This window comes from Daktulosphaira vitifoliae, unplaced genomic scaffold, assembly GCF_025091365.1.
Source record: "Daktulosphaira vitifoliae isolate Bord-2020 unplaced genomic scaffold, ASM2509136v1 Scaffold_1, whole genome shotgun sequence".
Lineage (NCBI taxonomy): Eukaryota > Metazoa > Arthropoda > Insecta > Hemiptera > Phylloxeridae > Daktulosphaira > Daktulosphaira vitifoliae.
In genome coordinates, this window is record NW_026099572.1 from 65,052,554 (window position 1) to 65,079,557 (window position 27,004).

Consider the following 27,004-nt stretch of genomic DNA (forward strand, 5'->3'; position numbering starts at 1 on the left):
CTTTATCATTTTTCTCTAGGTTATTGACTTTACTCATTATAGTTTTGTATATATTTTTGATAATTGTATTATTAGAATTCTTAATTAATGTGGTTTTTTTTTTTAAAAAAGACATTTTGTTCAATATTCCTTAAAACGTAATAATATTTATTACTTGTATTTTGTTATTATGTATGGCCAAGTGGTTAAATGTAAATACAATTGTAATGGAAATGCATTATTATTAATTTTTTATTTATACTTAAACATAATACTATATATTCTAATAAGATTAATGAATTACCCCATTTATGTACATATATCCCACTTGACCTATGACTGTTGTTAGTTTGGATGTATCCAATATGAAAAATTAGGTTCATTGAATATTTGATAATTTTACATTTAAGGGTGTAAATAAGTTTTCTTCTGGAAGATATACTATATTTTTTTATACAATACACATACAAAGTGTTCAGTAAGTAAGAAAATAGTAAGGTATAATATTATATCTATATACATGTTAAGCAATTTTTTGTATTCTAAATGATGTACAAGAAGCAAAATAAGTGACTTCATTACTAACCTTCATCGGGCATGATATGTACTCAGTATTGAAGAAGTTAAAATATTTAAAAAGTACTAAAGAATTAAACTATAAAAAATAAATAATCAAACTAGAAATTTATTATTTACTGGAAATGAATGAAATTTCGGAGAGGTATAAGTTCATTAAGAGTATCAAAAGGATAGGTAGTGTATTGTGAAATACATAGTAGAACTAAAGGCAAAAGCTCAAAATTGCAAGTTTGGTGTATTTTTAGAAGAGGCTTTAAGAGGTCGTTTCGTTTTTGGTGTCGGAGAAAGCAAATTGAGGGCAATTCTACTGAAAGAAGGTAAATTAACTTTTTCCAAAGAGCCACATGCTGGGAAATGGCAGAAAAAGAAATTGAAAAAACCTCTAAATTAGTTTGCGATACATAAACAATAAAATGATGGTATTGATAGTCATAATAAAACCACATGTAGCAAATGTGGAAATAAACATGCGTCTGCTACTAAATGTCCAGCAAAAATGGTACAGGACCATAAACGTTCTAGGTTTGGGTATTTGGCACATTTTTGCTATAGGAGGATTAAACAAACGAAAATAATTCCAACTTATGTTAACGTTGGCTTCAAGGTCAGTCAAAATCATCTGACTTCATCGAAGAAATGCCAGATTTAATGACGGGACAGGTGGTGGAAACAAATAATACTAATATCAATCAAATATCATGTAGTCCGTTAAAGATTTTGGTTATGATCAATGGAATTAAAATGAATATGAGATAAACACAGCGGTATGTGTCTTTGTGATAGTTGAAAATACTATCAACAATTATGTAGTAAAATAAATCTGTGTAAAACAAACTTCTAAGTTCATGTCTGTTATAATAGAATTAATTGCTGTTGTTAAAACAAATATGTAAATGTGTGTCTTAATAATATTGTCGGTGATGTATATAAATTAAATTTATTGGCAATAAATAGTACTAAAAGTATTTCTTCATTGTTGGGCGATCATGGATAGATAAATTACGTCCAGACTGGCGAAATAAATAAAAGAAAGTGGTGTTATAAAACTAGTAAGTGACACTGAATTAAATAATAAGGATAGTATTGTAGGATATGTTAAAAATAAATTTCAACTACTAGTTAGTAAAGATGTGTCGTTCGCGAACGAACGGATCGCATTGAACGGGTCAAAGTAGTGAACGAAATGAATCAGATTGCCGAACCGTAGTGATCCGGATCCCCAAAAACTAATTTTTTCCCGTATAAATCACACTGAAACGATTTGATCGCTTACCAAATAACAATGATAACATATTCATATGTCATTTGTTTATACGACACATCCCTAATCCGAATCGCGAATCGAGAACCGCAAAAGAATCAAAACTATACTGAATGTTCCATTCAATTGACTCATAATATCTTTTAGATCGCGAACGGGTCTTTGAACCGGATCTTCTAGTTGACCTGATTCGAATGAATCGGATCACTTAGGTGAACCATAATTCCCATCTCTACTAGTTAGTGATAAGTATGGCCAGTGTATAAAAAAGTTTTAAGCTGAGATTGTGTTAAAACCATGAGTAACTTTTATAATCCATAAAACTTATACAATACCTTTTAGTATAAGAGATAAAGTGTCTGAAGAAATAAATAGATAATTTAAGCAAGATATATTATAGAACCCGTGAAATATAGTGATTGGGCTAGTCCCACAGTGGTAGTTCCAAAGCCTGATAGTTTATGTATTCTATAGATTACAAGGTAACAATAAATAAGATGATTAAGACTGAACATTATCCATTATTTAAAGCTGATGAACTGTTTCCTAAAAAATTTAATTTATTTATGGAAATAAATTTACAATATTTTCAGACTAGCAAGCATTTAAAGAAATATTTAGTCCAAATAAAGGCAGCACTACTGTAGTAGCTGTGTTTTTATCAATGTATGATTATGATTACAAGTATAAACCAGCCAAACAAATGGTGCATATAGCTGCGTTATCACACTTATCTTTAACAAATGGAAGAGATATTGAAGAAACTTATTAACAATTTCAGTATTATGGCTGTAATCTAAATATTGAAGAATTTAAAAAAGGATATCAAAAGATTAAAATGTTATTAAACATTTTTTTCTTTGACATTATAGTGTTCCAATAATTTAGATCAAAGGAATTTTATAAAGTTAAATCCCTATTTAATTAAACTTAGCATTAGAGAAAAGCGGACATTATATTCAAATATTTAACAAATCACAATGCATGATAGATGTGCTTCAAATGATCTTATTAAAGTCAGCTTATCTGAATGTACCCTTGACTCACCTTTAAATTTCTTTTTATTGAGTTCCTTGTTTTTATTAGATTTTGGATTTGTATTATTAAAAACCGTTAAGTCAGTAGATAAAACTTTTAGACCATCTGTTTTAATTGATATGAATATAAGTTGTAACTAAAATATTAATTCGTATCTGATAATTAAAATAAAGAGTTACAGCTTAACTAGTGTGTAATACTTATTGTAGAACACAAATAAAATATAAGTACACTTGTGTATATATATATATACGAAAGAAAAATTTTTAAGTATATAACAAATTAATGTTCAATACAAATATTTATACTGGAGTATAATGATTTTAATTAAAATTATATTTTTTATAATTTACTATTGACTTTAAAAAAAAAAGATATAAAACTTTTATTGACTTTAAGACTCTACTGCCTCGTAATTTTTAGATTATTAATATTAAAAAAGGCAAAATTAGGTAAATTTTAAAATCTTCTAAAACATTAGAATACATTTCCTAGTTTGGTCGTAAAAATATTAATATAACAATGTTTTTTTAAAAATTTATTGTCAAAATTATAATTTTAAAATAATTCAGAAAAAAAGTTGTATTTTGTATAATTATATACATTTAAATGCATTCATATATGCAAATAATAATAGTAATTGCATCAATTGTATGATTGTAATTTTTTGTTTTTATTGGACATACTTGTATTAGAGATACTAATGTTAGGATCAGGGGAGTGAATATCTATACCTGTAAGGGTCCCTCTTAGAAGTCTATAGATTGTACCTTTTTTTATGACCCCCAGAAACTTTGATCTAGTTGGGTCAATAGGCGCATAATTATATTAAATTATTATTACACACACAAAAGTAGCTACTCTTAAATGATAAAAGTAACAATCTAGAACTATAAGTAAATTAATTCTTAGTTAAAATTTAATTTAAACCTTAATTTTTTGATAAACTTACAATTGAGATAGTTCTGTACCAACATTCACTATGTTTTAGATGTAAATAGAGGGTATATATGTTACCTAATTAGATAACATATGGTCATATATAGTTATCAGAAACCCAATTTTTCACAGAAAATAATTCATAAAACTGAGGTAAAAATTTAATAGACATGAAATTATGCCAATTAAGTAAAACTTTTTAGTTTTATTTTAATATCTAGATATTTTAGTGAAAATATTTTTAGACTTAATATTAATATCAGAAATATTAGTATATTAAACTATACATAAAGGAATATTAGTATTCAACGTGTATGTGAACAAATACAAAAATCTTGTACAAAAGGTATTAATAAAATTATTTATGTAGTTCAAATAATTATCCATTACAAAGGTCTTCCCCTTCCTCGACCAGGTGCCTGTTGTTCATCACCACCAGATTTTGGATTTTTAACAGTTTGATCAACTGATAAAATAAGACATGAAGCTTCAATGGCAGCAGCTAAAGCATTCTTTTTAATAATTACTGGTTCCCAAACACAAGCTTCAAAGTTATCAGCAACATGTTCTTTATTTATATCAACACCAAAAGCAACACCACCTTGAGCATGTTTCTGTCGTAATTTGTTCAAAATATTTGTGGCATCAAAACCAGCATTATCACACAATTGACGTGGAATTATTTCAAGAGACTTTGCAATAGCTGCTACTATTAATTGTTCTTTGCCAGCTATTGATCTTGAATAATCACGAAGAACTTTACTAAGTTCCATCTCAACAGCACCTCCCCCTTTAAAATAATCAAGATTATGCATATTTATATAAATAAAACATTAAAGAAGAATTGTGATACATACCAGCTACAATAGAATCATTTTTTACAGTTCTACGCACAATCATAATAGCGTCATGTAAAGATCGTTCTGTTTCATCTAACAAATGCTCACCTCCACCACGTAATATAATTGTACAGGCTTTAGCATTAGGACAACCAGAGAAAATATTGAATCTATCACCTCCAATTTGTTTTTCTTCAAAAGATTCACATCTTCCCAATACAGAATCATTCAAATCATAAGTAGTAGCAACAATAACACCTCCACATGCTTTCATGGTACGTTTCAAATCTTCATCCACAACACGACCAGCACAAAACATATCTCTACAAAAAATATTTATTCATTAAAAAAAAAAAAAATTGCAATACCAAGAAAGTATACAGAATTATTCATTTATCATGAACTACTTAATTAATTGAAAAATAATACTGAGAATTTTATTTCTTGGTTTCTTTTAGGTACATGTGTTTTTCTCAATTTATAAATTATAATGTATTCTTATATTCATTCTTTATACCTTATAAGGGTAATTTGTTTAATAATAATGTAATTAAGAAAATGACTGATGGATAAAAATTTTTACACAAGTATTTATAAAGTTATTAACATTTTCTAATGTTGGCTGACGATTGTGAGAGACAGCTGTTGTTATTTTTAACAACTTTAATAACTTTCAAAATACTAGTCTGAACTTGTTATAAGCTAGTTAATTTCCTAATTAGATCATTATCTATTAAAAAACTAATTAATTATTTATGTAATGTTACCATTAATAAAAATAATTCTGACATATTTTTATAAAGGATGAATATAAAAAATACTTTATGATTGATAAATAAAAACAAATATGTACCTATAGAAAAACAAAAAAAAAATGTTCATTATATTTTATTTTTGATTCACTTATAAATGAATAACCCTGTAGTTTTTTCTCAAACCATTTTTTTAAAAACATTTACTTCCTTCTTTTTACTCACCTATCTGCAAAATACTGAGTAGCAACATCACCAATAGGCAATTTAGATAAAATAACTTGTGCTCCACTTTTGTAAATATGCTCCAATTTTTCATAAAGAATATTCCACTCAGTATCTACTACTTTTTGAAACTCCTTAAAGACAAAAAAATAAAAATACCAATGGAAAAGTAATTTTAGTATTGTAAAATGTTTAGCATTTTGTTTATTAACATATAAAATACACATATTATTTTTTTTATACAGGCGAGACCAAATCTAACTGCAAATCTAACTTTTAATATACTTAACATTTGACATTTTTCAAATACTTCGACTGTGAATATGTCAACAAATTTTCCAAAATATAAAAGGATAATATATAATTTTATAAAACTATTTACGTCATTTATTTTTAATTTTCCAACATTTTTTAGTACACATTTATAAAAAGAAATACAATTTACTATTAAAGTCAAATGACATAACTTTTAAATTTTATTATTTCTAAGAAATAAAATTATAAAACATTTTTTATCTAAATGTAGAATTTACTATAGACATATGATAACTATGATGAAAGGGAGATTTAATAAGTGTTATTCATTTATATTCAGTGAACCATTAAAATTAATTCTAGCATTAGAAACCACTTCTATCAATTTGAATTAAATTAAATTTTAATAATATTAATATTAGGTGCTCATTTGAACAATTATGATTCTTATTGGAAAAATTCAACAGCATAATAAAGTTAACATAAACTTTTATCATTTTCTTTAAAACTCAGACTAATGTGTATCTATTTGGCATAATAGAATAATTAAAAGACAATTCAAATATTAATAAACTTCAAAAAGGTGTAGAAATGTAACAATTAAATTAATATAAATTTTTGAATACAAATTGTTTTTCAAATCTATTCTAAAAAAAGGCCATATTACTCATAAAATTTCCAAAATTTTTTTTTTTACTAATAAGAAGTTAAGAATGTAGTCATGTAAAAAATTATTTAAAAAAAACCCAGCACAGGGGGTCGCGGCACAGTGGTGACGTGGCATAGTTGGATCAAGTATAATGATATCTGACAGTGATTAAAATCACTATAAAAAAAAACGGTTCATTCATGCAAATCTTTAAATAGTGTTTAATTTTGAAAAATTGGTGTATTATTCCAAAAGCTACACAATCTGCTAGTTCCTTATTAATATCCTGATTAAGATAAAGTATGTCTAATGAAAAAGGGATTATCTAAAAATATTATTTCTCATAAAAAATTGTGTTGATCCATACACTTTTCAATAAGTTATAGCATTATAAAGTTAAAAATGTAAAAAATAAAATCGAGAATTTTCACACAATAATAGCATTTGGTAGCCATTTTCACCGTGAAGACAAAATAAAGTCCGAAATTTTTTTTTTTCATAATAAAGTACATTATATTAACTTTAATTTAAGATATATATAAAAGTGTCAGACTTTCCGGAACACTTTCAAAAGTTAAGTGTAAAAGTAAATTTTTTGTGAAAAAGTTGTCATTTTAAATCCCCCCCCGTAGGCAGATAAAGGGTCAGATTTATAAAAAAAATATACCAAATAATAAGTAAAGACATCAAGCATCTATATAAAAAAAAAAAAATTTACTGAACCATAAATTTTCTAAAAAGTTATAGCATTATTAAATTAAAAATATAAAAAAGAATTATTTTACTAAAATCGTAATTTTTTATGAACTTTTTGATGTCTATTTTCACCACGAAAACAAGTTGAGAGGTCAAATTTTTTTTTTTCAAATTAAAGTATATTACATTAGCTTTAATTTAAGATATATATAAAAGTGTCAGACCTTCCGGAACATTTTCAAAAGTTATGTTGAAAAAGTAAATTTTTTGTGAAAAAGTTGTCATTTTAAATCCCCCCCTGTGGGCAGGTTAAGTGTCAGATTTATAAAAAAAATATACCAAATGATAAGTAAAGACATCAAGCATCTATATAAAAAAAAAAAAATTTACTGAACCATAAATTTTCTAAAAAGTTATAGCATTATTAAATTAAAAATATAAAAAAGAATTATTTTACTAAAATCGTAATTTTTTATGAACTTTTTGATGTCTATTTTCACCACGAAAACAAGTTGAGAGGTCAAATTTTTTTTTTTCAAATTAAAGTATATTACATTAGCTTTAATTTAAGATATATATAAAAGTGTCAGACCTTCCGGAACATTTTCAAAAGTTAAGTTGAAAAAGTTAATTTTTTGTGAAAAAGTTGTCATTTTAAATCGTCCTCTGTGGGAAGGTTAAGTGTCAGATTTACAAAAAAAATATACCAAATGATAGGTAAAGACATCAAGCATCTATAAAAAAAAAAAAATGATATTGATATGTTTATTTTTGAAAAAGTTACGGCAATTTTTAGTAAAAAAAATTGAAAACATTTGTAATTTTTTTGGACGTTTCCCCCATTTACAGGGAACGAGGGAAATTTTTTTCAATTTTTGAGGGTAATGTCTTCGACTAGATACGATTTGTGATCTTTTGACGTATTGTTGAAAGAAATCTATTTGGTGAGAGCTGAGAAAAAGTAGTAACAGACACAAAAAAACATCATAGTAAAACCAATACCTTCTCAGCTTCGCATCGAAGCTAAAATGTAAAATATTTACTAGATAAAGAGTTGTCAGTTAGATCTATTCCTATTCCTACATATAAAATAAAAATCATGATTATTTTTGTAACATACCTCAACAGTATTCACTCTCACTTCAGCATTGGAACGTTCGGCTTTCAATTCAAGTTCTATATTAAGTAAAGCAATTTTAGGATTTTTGTAATGTTTAGGTTGCATCTCAAAACCAGCATATGAGAAAGTTTTTTTAAATGAAACACCAGTAATAAGTTGCGAGTCCTATAAAAATAAAGGTTAAAGTATATGAAAGTATTCAAATCACAAATTAAATAGTTATATAAGTATATTAATAATTTGAATCAAAATTTGTTAGAAAAAATAAAAAATTTCCCAGTGATCACACATGAAACTAACTAATAAATAAATTTTTAGTCATTTAACTCCACAAAACACTTTAGTATACATTTTTTAAAAATTTTAATGGAATTACCTGTAAACCTCCTCCTTGAACTTTTTTAATACCTATCATATTTAAAGGTAATAATTCATCTAATAACAATACTGCATCAACAGCAATCTTTGAAAAGAATTCTTTTTCTTGATGTATAAGTTTTGAATTAAGAGCTGTAGCAGCACATTTTTGAAGAAAAGTCCGATATTCATCATCAGATGTAAATTTCATCTAAAAAAAAATAAAGGTTAATTTACATCTTATTTCAAGCTGAATAAATTTTTGTAATGACCTTAAAAGCAATTTGATCAATTCTATCCAAGGCAATTTTCAATGCTTTCCTTAATGCTTTGATGATAATTCTAGGATGTACTCCTTCTTCAACATATGGCTTTACTTGCTTAAGGAATTCTCCAGCAAGTAAAACAACACTAGTAGTTCCATCACCAACTTCTGCATCTTGAGATTTTGCAATATCAACTAAAGTTTTAGCTGCTGGGTGAACAATATCAGATATTTTCATTATGGTAGCTCCATCATTAGAAATAGTTACTGTTCCACGGCTATCAAGAATCAATTTGTCCATTCCTCGTGGACCTAAAGTTGTACGGATTGCTTCTACAACTGCTTGGCAAGCAGTTATGTTAGACAAAAGTTGCGATTTACCTTGACTATCTTCTGTCCCTTCTTTTAGCAATAATATAGGTGGACGCTAAACATAAGTGGACAAATAAATACAATGTATTAATTAATAATAAAAATAGAAACAAAATTAAAAAATTGTTTTAACTAAATAAGTACATAAATGTAAAATACAATGAAAATATAAAATATAAACTCAATTATTGATTAAATAACTATTATTTATAACAAAAGAATCTTTATATAATATACCAAGATTCATTTCTTACAACATATATGATAAATAATTTTGTACAACAAATATCTAATAATACAATGGAAATCATAAAAAAATCAAAGAGATAATAGTTTTAAAATATAAAAATTTCCAACATTAAGGAAAAAATATCTAACAATTTAATTAATAATAAAAAGTATGTAACATAGTTTAAATGTATATAATTAAGATGATATAAACTGTATTATATAATATAGCAATGATCGATAGTTTTCCTTTTAATTTTCCATGCTTACGAAATGAAAAATGGAATATTTAATCTAATGAAGATTATATCATAAAAATATTAGATTAATTACACTCATGTGGTAAAAAAAAGAAAGAAACGCCTTCCAAACATTTTACAAAAATTAAATAATAAATCTGTAAAACAAAAGTAATAAAAGTGAAGTACAAACCATTTTGAAGATTTTTGGTGTACTATTCAAACAGACTAACTCCAATTAGTTAAATAAATTTCAAAAAGTTTATTCACTGTAGAAAAAAAACTTTAAGTTTATTCACTGTTAGAAAATTTTCTCTAACCTCAAAGATTATCACAGGCTATTAAATCCAAAGAGTTTATACATAAAAACTATGTAAAGGACTACCATAATTTCTTTAAGCATTGCCATTGATTAAATGTATCAGTGGCACCGTTAAATCGTTGAAATTAAGAATAATTATATATTAAAATGTAATACGTTAAGGACATAATTATAAAACATTTTAAAATTGTTTTTTTATTAAATCAAGTCAAATAATAAAATTCAATATTTTTAGATTTTATTACATAATATAATAAAATCTCGTGAATTTGCATCACTGAACAGTTAAAATCCGTTTGGATTTATATTTTTTAAAACAATAGATTTACTAAAATCTTTAATTTCATTTTCAGATAAATTATCTTCATTTTATTCTTCCTCACTTTAATTCCAACTACTTGGGGTCGGCTCCAAATTTTCTAAAAAATATTTTTCTTATAAAACACTTCCCAGGCATCAAAGTTTATTCACTTAACTCTTGTCATTTTAGATCTCTAATTTCATCCTGTGGTACTTAAAATAAAAATTTACTTTTTAATTTACAAATACTGCAATTTTAAGCATTATTTAAAAATCATAGATAATTCAGTAGGTTACACTACAGTTAGTGAATATGTAATAATTTGCTTCATCTTATAAATGCAACCCTTAAATATACTCCTTTACATAAGTACATTTGACTAAATATTAGTTTTTTAATTTATAATACAACACTATCTATTAATTGAATATTAGCTGTTTTAACTATTTTCAACTAGATCGCGCTGTATAGACTAGTCCGAACGCTATACCAATAACAACTCAACTTGGTAGTCGAAACCTGTCTTTACAACCGTGTTCTACATGTTCAATATTTTACGCAATCCATAGTGTAATACTCTATGGTTTTGTCACAAGTTAGTTATCAGCTATCCATTGATCATCAAGAGTACATTTTTAAAGTGATAAAAGAAACAGCTGTTTTGCTTATTATGACTATAATACTTGTACTAATCTCAAATAATCGTTAACTCATTCAAATGGCATCTCAATTTGTGCGAACTAGTTTTTTTTACAGTCCAGGACTTGACGCGAGACACTTGTACAAATCAAATTTTTGTTCTTATATCTGTTGATACGTTTAAAAATACGTTAAATTTGAACGTATTAATATTGTCTTCATAGACAATAATATTATGGATATGGTATCATGGTTTAACACACAGCATTTCTACCAAACCTACCTATGTATTTAGTTATTTTATTTACACCATGTATAAAATATAAATTTTTATCGTCTATTAATAATTAATAGATGATATAATTATTATAGGTACGATCATACGAACTCGTAACGAAATAGATTAATAAAAATCATAATTTAGTTCAAATGATTTAATTAAACTTAAAATTAATTACCACATTATTTGAGTGGTGAGATATATCATCCATTGGGATAATATATTTTTCAGCTACCAACCCTTTGCCATACGTCTTCATATGCATGTATACTTTTACATGAAATTAAAATCATTTAATATAAAAATTTCGTAGAAACCAATAAAATAAAATTATACAGTTGTAGAACTCATGTGATGTTCATTTAAAGCAGTGTTTCTCAACCTTTTTACCACTACGGACCACTTTGGCAATATTTTATAGGTCGCGGACCCCCTCAATTTTATGAAAATTAGGAAAACCTTTTTTTTCTCATTAACAAGAATACACAAAATTTATCAATAAATGTTAATTTTTATTACTTTACTTTATATTTTATTACTATACTTAACTAATATATAATTATACTTTACTATACAAAATAATTTACATAATGTGATTTTTGTAAAAAATCTATGGGACCACGAACCCCCTATGAATGGCTCGCGGACCACCGGTTGGGAAACACTGATTTAAAGTATCCAATTAAGTATTGTTTTTATGTGAATTCTAAGTTATTTAAATTATACATTTATTTTTGGATAAGCTGAGAATTTATTTTTTTTTTTTTGCTTAATAAATATTTTAGAGGAGCAACAAAATATAAACTATATAAATATTGTTTCTAAAAATTGTGTGCTATTATTATATTCGAACAACATAAACATACATAAACAACATAAAATTAAATAGATCGCATAAACGAGCAAAATACCGAAGTCATTTTGGTTTTTGTACATTTTTCTTATATTTTGTAAATTAGTTTATCTGTATGTTTTTTATGAAAAAATTATTACATAAACCAAAAATATTACGCGACTGCTTTTGAAACCTTAATAAAACTTAAATTTGACCTAATTCAAATTGAAGTTTGGTTAAGGTTTTAAAAGCAATTTTATAGTATTTACGGTTTATACAATTGTTAAACTAACAAATTATTGAAATAAATACGATATAGCTCTACTATAATGTCGAAAAATCTAAATTATTACAGATTCTGACTCAATAATATTTATTGTATTGATTTTTATTAACTAGTAATGTAAAAATTTATTTACTATGGTTATAATTGTTGGAAGTACCAACATAAAACCAGATAAAACTATAATTTATACTTTATGATACTGGACATTATTTTACATAACATTTTATTTTGTATATTGTAACATATAATTATTATGTGTCTATATATTTATTTTTGGCGTATACAAATTTTCAAAAAGTAAGCACGGTTAATCGGTGTTTTATTGTACTATTATTATTTATTACAAACTCAATTGCGATAAAAATTAATTACATCAACTAACTTTCCATCATTTTTATTTATTATAATTGTCATAAATAATGAAATGTTAAGAATCAGTGTCATATCCAGAGATGGTATTAGAGGGTTGTAATCTTTATCGAAATGATAAGAAATGTTTTAATTTTAAACATCCATAAAAAATTTGTTTAATGACATTTTTTTGACTAATCAATAACTAAGCGATTTGCGGATCAAGAGGATAACTTTTTAGCAAGCAAAAAATAAAAATCAATAATACATGTTAAATACCCCCCCCACCCATGCAAAAAAAAAATTCTGCATAAATTAATATTTTAAATTCAATAGAATTGTTTATTTCTTCTTCAAAAATAATAAATTATTAGCTAAATTTATTTTTATAATAACAATAAAAATACTAATTTTTTTATAATAATTTATAGCAACTTATTTAACAACTATACAATATAATTCAAACCCATATTTATATTATAATTCATTTAATCTTTATGTTCTTTAATAACCATTTGTTCTTCAGGAATTTCAAAATCTTCAGCCAATTTCTTAGCTAAAAAGTAAATTTCTGCTAAAGCTATTATTAAAGCACAAATTATTCCTAACAGTAACTTGAAACCTAAATCAAATGTTTTGTTTACTATTAGTTCAATTCCATGAAATCCAAAAAGAAATCCTGCAGCAGTAGAAATAACAAATTGAAGAACAGCTATTAATTGTTTGTTAATTTGTTTTACTGAAAACAACATTATTGATACATAAAAAAAATACATTAACTTAAACTGAAAAATTATCTTACTATGATAGGAAATTGTGTCTTCTGGTAGTTTTACTCGGCGAAAATCTACATTTTTTGTCATCGCATCATACTGTTTATTCTTAAGACGGTTTTCAAGCTTTCTAATTCTTTCCTTATATTCAAAACTTGGTTCAATTACAGGTGGACTAGGCAGAATTATGTTATCTTTTTTTAATAATGTATGAAGTGGTGGACCATTTATAAGTTTTAAATTTATATTAAGCCATTTTAAGGCATCTATATCCAAAAATTTTGTAGAAAACGATTCATTTATATGAATAGGAATGTCTATTTTGGAGTTTTTTATATCTAAAAATAATTCTGATAATTTTTGATCAACTCTTATTTTAATTTTGTAATCCATTTCTATTGGTTATCAGATATAAGTTTATTTATTGTTTCTTCGTATTGTAATTTTATTGATTTAATTTTTTCTTCAATGTTTTTATCTATAGTTTCATATCGTATTTTCAAATCAGATTTAAAAAGATCAAATTCTTCTTGTCTTTTTCTTTGACGTTCTTGTTTATCATTCAATTCTTCTTCCTAAAAGGATATAGAGATATAATATTTTAACATTTTGACAATATAATTTATTGTTATAGAACAATATAGTTCTAATTTATTTTATAAGTTGATTAAAAACTTAATGTTATACAAATTTGATTCCTTAAAACATATATATTTAAATTGTATTTAATACATATAATTCTTTATTTGACTTAAATAACCAAGTATAAATTATCTTAAATAAATCTATTAACTTCTTCAGCTGTAATATGTAGTTGAAAAATAGAAAATGAACTATTTACAGCTACAATTTATTTTTTTAAAAGCAGAGCTAAACATAATAATGTGTGCCTTTTTAAAACTTTCACTGGTTAATTTTTAAATCATGGTATTTATAATAATCATAAAGACACAAGTAAAATTTATTTAAATATTATAAAACATAGTGTGTATACAGAATGGTTCACTTATCATGAACCACTTAATTAATAAAAAAATTTAAATAATATTAATAATTTTGTTATTTTGTTTTTTTTGTTCAATGTATCTATACATTTTTCAATCATAAAGAAAATGATTAGTCAATAACAACTTTTTGGTATCTTGGAAGTTAATGATATATTTATATCTAGGTGAGAAGAAGAGTACAACCGTGAATTGTGTAGTCATAAAAATAGCAGCACCCACTTATCACCACCAGTAACATAATTTTAATATGTTAACTTCTAAATTCTGGTTCAATAGTTGTTAACCATCAGTTATTTTTTTAAATAAATCATTATCTATTAAATAAAATAGTTAATTAGGGGTGTTGCCATTTAAGAAATTAAAGGTTACACTCTGATAAGGTATAAAAGATGAACATAAGAAAACCTTAAGATTAAAAAATTGAGAGAACATTGAACTAAAAGAAACAAATAACAAAATTACTAATATAATTTTTATTTTTCGATTAATTATGTGGTTTATGATAAGTGAACCACTCTATATATACACACTATGTGGAAAGAGTACTTTGAAAAATTACTGAATGAGTAGCCAAAAGAGACATTGGAGGATATCTCGTGGAATGAGGGACTGGTAGATTTAATTAGTGAGAAAGAGGTATGGGAGGCTGTGGCATCAATGAAAAAGAATAAAGCAGTAGAACCAGATGAAGTGCTAGTAGAAGTATGGAAAATATAAGGCGATGTTGGCATAAGGTGGTTGTAGGAACTTTTAAATAAAATCTTATTAGAAGGGAAAATTCCAAATGAATGGAGGAATAGTATTGTGGTGCCAGTATTTTGTGTGAGGTAACTAATAGAAAAGTTTAGGGAAAAGAAGAAAAAGCGTTGTATGGTATTTATAGATTTGAAGAAAGCATACAATAGAGTACAGAACGTTGAAGGAAGAAGGGGTAAAGAAAGACAAAAAAAGAGATGGAGGGATGCTATTGAATGCGATATGAGGACAATTGATGTGAGTGTAGATGATGTGGGAGATCGTGTCAAGTGGTAGTTTAGAATAAAGGTGGCCGACCCCAAGTAGTTGGGATTATGGCGAGGAACAAGAAGAAGTGGTTCATGATAAGTAAATAACCCTATATATACCAATGAATTTTTTACTAATGTTTTAAAATAATACGAATAAAATTTGTAATACTAATAATAATAAAATATTGAGTATATTGATATAATTACAGTTATGATTTTATTTTCTTGATTTAAAATGTCAGCACTTAAATCCAAAGCTTTATTTATAACTTTACTTAAAGAAGATAAATTTTGATCACTTGTTAGTAAAAAGTCATTAATTTTATCTTCCTTTATATCTCCTATAAGTTCATTAACGTTTTTGAGATTTTCTTCATCAAATTTATACTGCTTTTTCTATAAATAAAATATTAAACATCTATTAGCTTAAATATATCTAAAATTCAAGAAAACTTTCTTACATCAAACTCTGATAAAAAATATTTTATTTCTCCTTGTAAAAATGGCCGATGGCTAAATAGCCTGTCCCAGATATCACATAAATCTAAAAATTTGAAGTTATAAGTACAAAAATTAAGAATTGATTTTGATATAAGGGTTGACAATATCGTTTTTAAAATGATGACGAGATGTATCAAAAAACACAATACATACAAACTGAATTGGCTAGTGTCAAAGCTCTAGAGAAAAAGATTCAACTGCTAAATTAATTTTAAATTTAAGAACATAAAATAAAGATTGAGTTTTAGTAAAATGAATTGAGATAAGAAATTATTGTTATTAATAACTGTAGATATATATTGAAAAATAGAATTTTTTGTTGAAGTATAAAACAAATTCTTAATATGTTAATATTAAGATGAATAAATTATTTCTATCTTTTAACAATTTAACATTGGATTACATTTTAATCGACTGTTAAGAAATATAATGTATAAAATTTATAAATCATAAATTATAATTTAAAATTGGGCGTATTAAATTTTAAATATTGATTACTACATAAAAAAGTGACTCTATTTCTTACCTTTAAACACGTCAGTCATCTAGCAAAATAGATTTATATTAAAAATTACAATTAAAAAAAATTATAATAATTCCCTCATGAATTAATTGTAATTTAATTGAATTTAGTATTATTAATATATTAAGGACATTTACAACAGATTTTCAATATGATGTAAATGTTATCATTTTTTAGCTTTTGTGTTATATTAATGCTAAATCAAAAAGTTACAGTGTGGCCATTAAACAAGAACAACAATTAATCAAAAATTATTAAGAGCTTTTTTTTTTTATAAAATTTACACAAAACCATTTTATTTATTTTTTCAAATTAATATTATTTTTTAAAAAGCTTATACGATATTAAGAGAGACCTCAGATTATTAAATAGTTAGTACATTTGAGGTTCCCATTAATTGTTAAATTGTTGCATTCATACAACATGATAAGTCCTTATTTTTAGGACCTTAAGGCAAAAACATTTTATACAATGGTAATCTATAGCCAAAAGCATATCATCGCAGTGTCTTGCAGTTATATTATTATAAAATGAGATCATAAAATAATTGTTGAGTTTAATCTTTCTAACAATCAATGTAGTAAGAGTAATTAAAATTTTAGAAAGGTCAGGCTCGGATTAAAGGTGGTATTGGGATGGGGTGAATGACTTACGAGCTTTAGACGCTCATCTTGAATTTTACTGGCCTAGTCTTAATTAGTGACTATTTATTTTGTTTTTTTGCTCATTACTTTTTTTATAGTAGCTATAATTTTCAATTTCAAGGTACTACACTAGGGCTCATATAAATTTTAATTCGGCCCTAAGAAGAGCACAAGTTACAACTTAAATATTTCCTGTGGAGGGAGATTTATCATCTTAGATTAAAAAAATTATTTCCTGTATTCAAATTCCTCACATAAAAAAAAAAGTACAAAAATGCCATAATCGGGCTTATTTTGATAACTAGAATACATACTACACTTTTAAAAACTTTCTGAGCAATAAAACTTATTTTTAAGAATAATTATTCATGCTAAAATACAGAAAACTAAATATTATGAAAAAATATGTTTATATGGCTACCATATTATGGCTATTAAACAAGCCATTCAATTGCTAAATATAATACAAACAATTTAATTCATTATCATTATACTAGCTGATATAAGAATTATTAATGATTCAAGAAATATACAAAGTATAACATATTATATTGTTAAACGAATCACCTTCAAACGTAGTTAACAGCAAGAGATAAAAAACTATAAAAGAAAATTACTAGTTCATAAATTCTGATACTCGAATCGATCTCGAACAAGTTAGTATACAGTTCTATCTGATAGCTTTTAGGTCGTCACAGTCAAAGTACATTCTCTTCACAACGCATGTGATAGATATATCTATTGAGGCGGTATAAATATTAAAAATGGTCGACATAATTAATCTTGATGAACCCCGATGGGATCAGACTCAATATTGGGGCCGTGCTAAATATTTTTTTACCACTACTAATCCATTAAATATCTTCAAGTCTAATGCTGAATTGGAAAGATGTAAACACATTGTTGACACATACAAGTAAAAAGTTAAAAATTTAAATTAAACATTTTTTATTTTAAATTATAATGAAATAGTGTACATTATCAGCGATTAATAATTTATTTACTAAATAAAAAATGTCTATGTTGTTAGAAAAGAAAATCGTATAATCGATGGTTTAACATTAAAAGATCTTTATAAAGCTAAAGATGTAGTTGACTCTGCATATCACCCAGAAACTGGAGAGAAAATGATCATTTTTGGAAGAATGTCTGCCCAAGTACCAATGAACATGATTATAACTGGCTGTATGATAACGTTTTATAAGTAAGAGGAAACCCATTTTTATAATTATGATCAATTGGAATTTTTATTGTTATTTTTAAAATCTAAAAAGACATGTAATAATGTATACCAAGGACGAAATAAAAAGAACTAGGGAGGAGGGAGCTTGCCACCTTAAACTTGGGAGTTTCACGAATACGTTCCGTATACCTTTCATAGAGCCCGAATACATCCGCGATTTTATATACGACTTTATGGAATAATCTTCTGCAAAAATACAGATTGACAAAAATAAAATAAATAAATATGATATAAAAATTAAAAACGGCTGGAGAGTTAACAATGTAGATTTTGTCAATGTAAGTGTTAAAAAATTATATATAAACTATATAAAGATTGAGCTGCACTAGTAAAAATTATAAATCATACATGTAAACCTATACAATTGTTTAATAATTTATTGTGATAAAATAGTTTTTGTATTATTACTTAATGTATTATTTATGTACAAATAATTTATACTCTATGTATTTTAGATAAAAATTATAATATCAATTTCACCTTCTCACAGCGTACCCTGGATAACGCTAAATAAAAAGAAACACATTTGACCCATGAAAAAAACCCATTTTGATTTCATCATATGCACTCGGGTAATGCTATTAGGCGGACGTTTTTAATATATTACAAATTGGTTATTTTGGGACTTCATTTTATATTTATATCATTATACTCATATTTATATATATAAATTTATATTTATTTTATTTTATATATTAATTCCTTTCTCAAAATATTTAATAAAATCTATTAGCATTCTTTACTTTTATTCATAAGGTGCATAAAAATTAAATAAAACATAAAGTTAATATTATACCAAATATATCAATATATATGGTATTATATCAAATATATACTATTAAAAAACTGTTTATAGCCGTTTTTAATATTTAATACTTTTCTTGGGCTTATTTATATTTTAAAGTGCTTTTAGAAATAATTAATCTTTAAGTTTATTTAAATTATTTTTATAACTAATTGGACTATAAAGTGGGTATATCAATTCATTATTGAGAATACAAAGTTCATATAAATATCAAACTTTTTTATTTCCTTAATGTTTTTATTAAATTTTGGTTTTATATAGTGTAATGTATATATTTTATTTATCAATGATTCAAGTTTTAATCCTAACTTAGACATAAAATTACACGAAGTTTTTACTCGTTTTCATACATAAAATACAATTTTTATATGAAAATAATTATTTCATAGATCAACACCAGCTGTTATATTTTGGCAATGGGCTAATCAGTCATTCAATTCTCTAGTTAACTATACAAATCGCAGTGGTAATTCATCCATGTCTATAGAGTATGTAACTGAATGATGAGTTATAACTTAAAATATTTATTGATAATATGAAATTTGTATGCTTTTCTATTTATTTTTTTTTCAAGTGAAGTATCCAAATCATATTTGTTAGCTACAAGTGGTGCTTTGGTTACAGCTCTGAGTTTAAATAAGCTAGTAAAAGTATGTTTTTTATTAATATAATTTCATTATATTAGTATATAATTTATATTGATAAATAATGTAAATATTTTATTATGAAAAACATTTTTTTGTGTTCATGTTTGGTTCAAAATAAGTAAAAAATGGCCGTAGTGTTTTTTATGGTATCTTGCTAAATCCGCTACTGTTCATGTCTAGTTTTTAATTTAATAAAATTATAATGTTTCATGAGATTTAGTGCATAATCCTATAGATATATTACAATTAATTTTGTCTTAGGAATGATAAAAAAATAGTGCCTTGGCGATAATTGGTTTATTCAAGATTTTCGTAATAAAAATCACAAGTAACCGAATAGTGCTATCAGAATTCATTTATTTGAATAAAAAAAAAAGATTTATGATACCTTATATATGACTTTTAGCTTCGATGCGAAGCTGAGAAGGTATTAATTTTACTATGATGTGTTTTTTTTTCGTGTCTGTTACCACTTTTTTTCAGCTCTCTCCGAATCGATTTATTTTAACGATACGCCAAAAAATCACAAATCGTATCTAGTCGCAGACATTATCTCAATAATTTCCCATGTTCTTCGTAAATGGCGGAAATCTCCAAAAAAATTACAAATTTAAAAATCGCTAATTTTCCAAATTTTTTCAATTTTTTTTTACTTAAAACTGCCATAACTTTTTCAAAAATGACAAAATCAATATAATTTTTTTTTTTATAATAATTTTATGTAATATACTTTATTATGGAAAAAAAAAATTCGGACTTTATTTTGTTTTCATGGTAAAAATAGTTGCCGTATGCTATTTTTGTGTTAAAATTCTCGATTTTATATTTTATATTTTTAACTTAAAAATGCTATAACTTTTTGAAAAATATATGGATCAATACAATTTTTTTATGAGAAATAATATTTATATACCTCTTTCATTCAACATATTTTTTCATTAAATTGGACCATTTCCTTTAATACAGGGGGGGTTCAAAACTTAAAAATGCATATAGAAAGTAGAACTGTTTCAACTTGTCTTTTTAAAGTGTTTCGGAAATATTGACATTTTTATATAAACCTTAAATTAAAATTAATGTAATATACTTCATTATGGAAAAAAAAAAATTTGGATTTTATTTTGTTTTCGTGGTGAAAACTAACATCAAAGTTAATAAAAAAAATACGATTTTTGTAAAAATATTCTTTTTTATATTTTTAATTTTATAATGCTATAACTTTTTGAAAAATGTATGGATTAATACAATTTTTTTAATGATAAATACTATTTATATATCTCTTTCAATTGACGTACTTTTTTCCCCTTTATATATTCATATATTACACTTTTATGAAATCTAAAATACATAAAATATAATGATTTACTTAACTTTTAAAGTTAAGTGGACCAAATATTAATAATGGATTAAAATATATATATATATATTTATTTTAGAGGTTACCAACTGTTATTGGACGATTTGTTCCATTTGCGGCTGTTGCTGCAGCTAATTGTATAAATATTCCTTTAATGAGGAAGAAGTAAGTAATTGGTTTTTAAATTAAGATTATATGACCAAAGATGAAATTTTTTACAGAGAATTAAATAATGGTATAGAAGTATACGATGAGAATAAACAATTTCTTGGATCATCTCAATCGGCTGCGTACCGTGGTATTGGGGCAGTAGTGTTTAGCCGTATTGTGATGGCTTCTCCGGGAATGAGTAGGTTTCAATCTTATTCATGTCAATTTTAATAATTTGATGATATATTTCTTCAAAGTTGTAACGCCAGTAATAATGGAAGCGATAGAAAGAAAAGGGTTAATAAAGAATTTTAAATGGGCATCGGCACCAATACAAACTATTTTATGCGGAATCATTTTAACATTTTCTACTCCTCTGTGCTGTGCTCTGTTTCCACAAATATCACCAATCTCAATTGAAAAACTTGAACCAGAGTTACAAGTAAAAAAACATTCATTCTTTGTAAAAATAACTGATTTTTATAAGTGATTGACAAATTGTTAGTTAAAAGTTCATTCTATTCCTAATTGAAAAAATTCTTCATTTTTTAAAAATATTTTTATCATGTATAAAATATTTAAATAATTACAATTTATTACGTCAATGAATAGACTTAACCATGTTATATAAAAAAACTTAATAATCTACAATGTATAAATTATGTATAAACCAACTAATTTTTTATTCATTACAAAAATGTAATAATTATAAAACATGTCTCAATCTTTTTTAACGTGTTAGCTGCGATAAAAATAGACAAATTTATTCTTCTTGTGAATGATAATGTTTCATATTCTAATTTATTATAGTTTTTTATTTTATGTATAAGAATACCATTATGAGAGTATCTAAAAATTGATTGTGGGAAGGGTAAAAAATATTTTCAATTTGATAAGCTACAGTAAACATTTTTGACATATTTTTTGTTCCTTAAATAATTAAATTGAGAGAAAAAAAAGGATATTTAAAATTTTCATAACAGCGTAATTTTAACAATGGAAGGGCGCCTGTTTCTCATAAAATTATCATTAAGTCAAACATTTTTCTTATTTTACAGAGTGCTGCAGCAAAATGTAATTCACGGACAGGTTTTTACAATAAAGGTCTCTGATAAAATGTTATATATTAAAAATCTTAATGTCAATTATTCTGCTCAAAAATGTAATAATAATAATAATAAAAATTAAGATCGTAATGCTTGTTATTCTAATAAATATTACTTGATTTAAATATTTGTAAATGCTGATTTTTTATTACAAAAATATAGGTAAGAATTGTTGTTTTAATTTTACCAGTTAGCTGGTAAAACCTCCTATTAGAAATATTTTATCATTATAGTCTGTATGAGGTCACTAAATTAAAAAAAGAATTTCAGTTGGTAAAAAAATTTTTTTGCTACTTTTTTTTTAGATCTGGAACTAACCTGATATAAAAAACGTTTCACATTGCCTATGTTGAAATTTACTTTCAACAATAGACCAAGCAAGATTGACATGTTTAATTTTGAGTAAAATTAGCTTTTTTATATTAAATAAAATCTAAACAAAAATTCAAATGAAACTAACTACGTTTATTTTGAGGAAACCCTCTTTCTGAAGGGTTTGCTTTTTTTCTTTTTAGGATAGTTATTCTTACTTTTCCTTTTTAATGGCCGTCAATACAGAAATACTCAAATTTTTATTAAAAACGCCAAAAAATATAAATTTATTTTTTGTTTCCGACATATTTTTAATAATAAGTAAATCTACTATATGACAATTGAGAAAATATGTTATTCATGTTGCTAAATCAGATTACTTCATATGCAAGTAACCTCAAATATATACATATTAGTACACTTATTCAAATATATCGCAGTTTAAAAACTTAAAAGTCAATAATAATAAAATACAAGTCTGCGTCATAATAACAATGAGATATGTAGTACATTTGTAGCATAATATAATTTACAAGAAAAAAAATGGGCAGAAGTAATTGTCAATCGGTAAGTGTTTTTTCAAATTCAATGTAGTTTTCGATTTTTTTGGTTTCAGTAATAAAGTTAAAATATGTAAATATTGAGTACTTTTTCATCGAAAATTACAACATTTTTTCGTGATATAATGTTATCTATTTAAAAGTTATTGAAATACCTCAAGTCAAATATTTTCTCAGTTTTCTTATTTTTTTCAATAGATAATTTCATCCAATACATTATACTTTGGATTCAAATACACATTACCTTTATGACCAAAGAATTTTGTATAGATGATTACTTTAAGTAGTTGTATGAGTGAATAATTTTACTTCTTTAATTCAATGGTAAAAAATTTAAGGAAAAATTTTGAGACGGGTGTCAATACATTGATCATAATGGAACGGTAAATTTATTAAATAACAAAATAACCAATTATTTGACATGATCATGTCAATAAAATAATATTTTTATATTGTTATTGTGCCGTTCGGTCACAGACACGTTTTGTACACTATACATCGTATGACGCACCATTTAGGTTAGTTACTTAGTATTTGCATTGAAGTACTTTTTAAGTAATCGCTAGCAATAATATAAAAAACCATAAACAAAACAGAAACGATAGAATAGGTTATTATTTAGCTACGAAATAACGTACACGGTGACGAGTGTAGCACCTCTCACATGAACAACATCAATGCAACAATGGTGAAGAGCTAATAGCAAACGCGTTACGAGTACCGCCGACGACGGGCGTTAACGTTCGTATGCACGTCCCAAATACGTTCGCAAGAGTGCCGTCGAATGATAATGCCAGCGCTGACTACGGCAATTGCTAATGAATGTATGTGACCGTGTTGGTCCCCTCTTGGATAAACGAACCTTTTTATTTTGATGAGAGGAATAGTGTACATGAGGAGGAATGAGTAACGATCGTTGTCGATGGGGAAGCGGCGGTCGGGAAAACGGGCGGCTTTTATGTTATAACGAGAATAGTGCGAGAGTGAGTGAGAAAGAGAATCAAGAAAAAAAAAACCTATTCGGTGGCGGTGGCCTAGTAGATGTTGAGTCACGTCCAAAAATTGGCGGCCGCGCTGGGTTCCATACCCGATAGAAATGGATTTGCCCGATCGACGGCTGAGCTGAAAAGTGGGAGGCGAGTTGTTTTCGTGCGGTTTCTATCGTCTCTTCCCCACCGCTCCGACCGTAAACGCTACGGGTCTCCGCAACCACGGCAGCCGCGGACTACGGGTTTTGCGGTGACGTCAGCGCGCCAGGCGGACGGTATGCTTGCAGCGTCAGTAGGGGAGGGTGGGGGTACTCGTCAACAAACCATAGCAACTCCCTGCTCCGTTTTCCGCCGCATTCGCCGATGAGATTCAAACGAGTACGCGTGCCGCGTTAATTTATCGGCTAAATAGTAGTATATAAAATATCCGTGTGGTATAAAATATATACGTATATACATCTATATCATATATAAATGATAATATTTGTGTTTTAATTTTTGTTTAATTAATTAAAATATTGTTTGATATTTATTTTTTACGAATCAATTAGTGCGCTTGTTTAAAATCTGCCGCCCGATGGACGTGTTAAAGTGAAGTGAGTTTAGTTCAGTTGTGCATTTTTAGTGGCGATAATCATTGTTGTCAGTGTCGATTATCGCATAAAACGTGCGTGTTTCTCAGTGTGTGTGTGTGTGTGTGTGTGCTAACTGTGCGATGTTAACGCTAATTAACTGTTGACCGTCGTCGTTGGCTTTGCCCGTTGTTGAGTTCGCGTCGTCGTCCGCCGCCGCCGCCATCCCGGTCTCTGGTGTCCAAATTCGTTGGTCCGGTTGATTCGTTGTGTGCGGCCAGTGTGTTTGGGCGTGTTCCCGAATGATGAAGAGTTGGAGACATAATGGTTAGGGAGACTCGCCATCTTTGGGTCGGAAACCTACCGGACAATATACGCGAAGAGAAAATCCGCGAACACTTCAAGAGGTAAGCAGAAAGCGGAAATTACCGTTTTCGATGTCGATCTAATCTTAACGATTCCTTTAGCAGATGTTATGACTAAATTTATCGTTGTTCGATTACTACTATCATATCGGTTATATATCATGTGCAAACTAAGTGCACACTTGAAAGAATAGAATAGTGTATCTGCTTATATCGCAGTGAGCCTCTGTATGTTTTTACCTGTGTATGAACACAACGAGTGCTCCAGTTTAGGTTAGTGTGTTTTTACCTGTTTATTTGGTTTATACTTGACTGAAAATCTGAGCGCATAATCAAACTAGCCAATGGATTTGACAGTATGGCGCAGGTAGATCACCCAGGGAAATCTATTGAAAGTCAAATCGCTACATTGATAACACGTTGGTATCATACGTCATTTAGTATCTGTGGTGTCGTGTAATAAATTAATTGCACTTTATTGGACACGAATACAGTAAACTATTCTACATGTCTGGCACCTACGCCCATACATTTCTTGTCGTATATGTGTACTCGTGAAAGATTATTTCGGGTGTTGCTAGTATCAACAACTGTATAGTATTATCAAAAACCATATAATGAATAGCAAGTTTTTGATTATGACGTATAGCGATTGTTACTATTCAAATATAAACCATGTAGATGTTGACGAGTTTCGTCATAGGTAATTCATTACGATATAAAGATTGTCAATATAGGTTTTTGATGTTGTGATCGACGAAGGATGAAGTCCCTGGACGTTTTAAGTCATTTGACATTAGTTAGTTGTCCTATCTTTTTAGGATATAGCAAATTCTTATTAGTCTTTTATGTTCTCTGCGATTCTTATCAAGAATTGAATCGAGTTATTATTAATTTTATTATTGTTTGTAAAGCAACGAAAGCAAAAAAAATCTAGTGATTTTATAGTAAAATATTTTAATACCAAAAGAGAATATTTTTCAATCTAGGTTTTCATTGTTTACCATTTGATCGCATTTAAAAATGTGCCCCTTAGTCAAGTAATGTATTTTAATTTTTTTTATTAAAATACGTTCCGACAGTAATCAACAGGAATCTTAACCACTTATCTGCTTGTGTTGTGCATATGACTTTTCGTTATTGAATAATTTTGTGATTTTTTTATTAAAGACGTTTAATAGGTTTCAGTTTTAATTTTTTATGTATCATTTTAAGTTATAATTACGTTAAATATTTCATTGTTATTTGAACAATACGTAATTTATGATGCGAAAATCTCAAACAAATCGTATTATTAAGAAATGATAGGCTTTACTTTGATTATATTTTTAACATGCGCTAAATTTAAAATTAAAGAATGACTCGAAACTTTTATTAACTATTTACTTGTTGTATACAAACTTAGTATTTCAAAGTTTTGGCATTGTATATTTCATGCGTATAACAATGATTTACTTTTACACCAACACTTAAATTGCCAAAATTCCTTTCCACACTTTAAGTCCTTGAGTGGCACAAACGAGAAACAAATGAGAGGAGCATTTTCCATCAGTTTAATATTTACGTTAGATGACGTTGTTGGTTTTACGTCTCGTTTGTTGTTTCTTAGGATTGAATTTCGTGTGAGCCGGTCAAC

General features: G+C 26.5%; 5 protein-coding genes across 9 annotated transcripts in view; 2 read left to right on the forward strand and 3 right to left on the reverse strand.

Annotated features, from left to right (window-relative positions):
- Positions 1–3,981: 3,981 nt before the first annotated feature.
- On the reverse strand, positions 3,982–10,153 carry LOC126896249 (T-complex protein 1 subunit eta). The gene is made up of 7 exons (XM_050668888.1): positions 9,987–10,153; positions 8,962–9,381; positions 8,709–8,900; positions 8,333–8,497; positions 5,613–5,746; positions 4,654–4,958; positions 3,982–4,586 (listed from the first exon to the last, which is right to left on the reverse strand). The coding sequence occupies exons 1-7, from the start codon at positions 9,987–9,989 to the stop codon at positions 4,183–4,185; spliced, it is 1,623 nt and encodes a 540-aa protein (XP_050524845.1). The 5' UTR covers positions 9,990–10,153; the 3' UTR covers positions 3,982–4,182.
- A 2,957-nt stretch (positions 10,154–13,110) lies between these two features.
- LOC126896267 (uncharacterized) lies at positions 13,111–13,973 on the reverse strand. Its single transcript, XM_050668916.1, has 2 exons — positions 13,610–13,973; positions 13,111–13,546 (listed from the first exon to the last, which is right to left on the reverse strand). The coding sequence occupies exons 1-2, from the start codon at positions 13,971–13,973 to the stop codon at positions 13,296–13,298; spliced, it is 615 nt and encodes a 204-aa protein (XP_050524873.1). The 3' UTR covers positions 13,111–13,295.
- Positions 13,974–13,975: 2 nt separating this feature from the next.
- On the reverse strand, positions 13,976–16,788 carry LOC126896270 (biogenesis of lysosome-related organelles complex 1 subunit 5-like). Its single transcript, XM_050668920.1, has 4 exons — positions 16,622–16,788; positions 16,056–16,138; positions 15,802–15,990; positions 13,976–14,155 (listed from the first exon to the last, which is right to left on the reverse strand). Exons 1-4 carry the CDS (start codon positions 16,638–16,640, stop codon positions 13,976–13,978), a joined length of 471 nt encoding a protein of 156 aa, XP_050524877.1. The 5' UTR covers positions 16,641–16,788.
- A 1,001-nt stretch (positions 16,789–17,789) lies between these two features.
- LOC126896259 (sideroflexin-1) lies at positions 17,790–22,705 on the forward strand. Its single transcript, XM_050668902.1, has 8 exons — positions 17,790–18,178; positions 18,293–18,466; positions 19,700–19,798; positions 19,885–19,960; positions 21,394–21,479; positions 21,536–21,663; positions 21,722–21,906; positions 22,523–22,705. The coding sequence occupies exons 1-8, from the start codon at positions 18,027–18,029 to the stop codon at positions 22,574–22,576; spliced, it is 954 nt and encodes a 317-aa protein (XP_050524859.1). The 5' UTR covers positions 17,790–18,026; the 3' UTR covers positions 22,577–22,705.
- A 721-nt stretch (positions 22,706–23,426) lies between these two features.
- Positions 23,427–27,004, forward strand: part of LOC126896239 (protein split ends) — a 37,729-nt gene continuing 34,151 nt past the window's right edge. For 3 of the 5 annotated variants that reach the window (XM_050668855.1, XM_050668859.1, XM_050668858.1), the window contains exon 1: positions 24,772–25,410. In XM_050668855.1, coding sequence (XP_050524812.1) covers positions 25,328–25,410 — 83 coding nt within the window. In that variant the 5' untranslated portion in view covers positions 24,772–25,327. Of the gene's footprint in view, positions 23,450–23,802; positions 23,826–24,771; positions 25,411–27,004 lie in introns of those variants that run through there. The other 2 variants (XM_050668857.1, XM_050668856.1) reach the window with 2 other exon arrangements.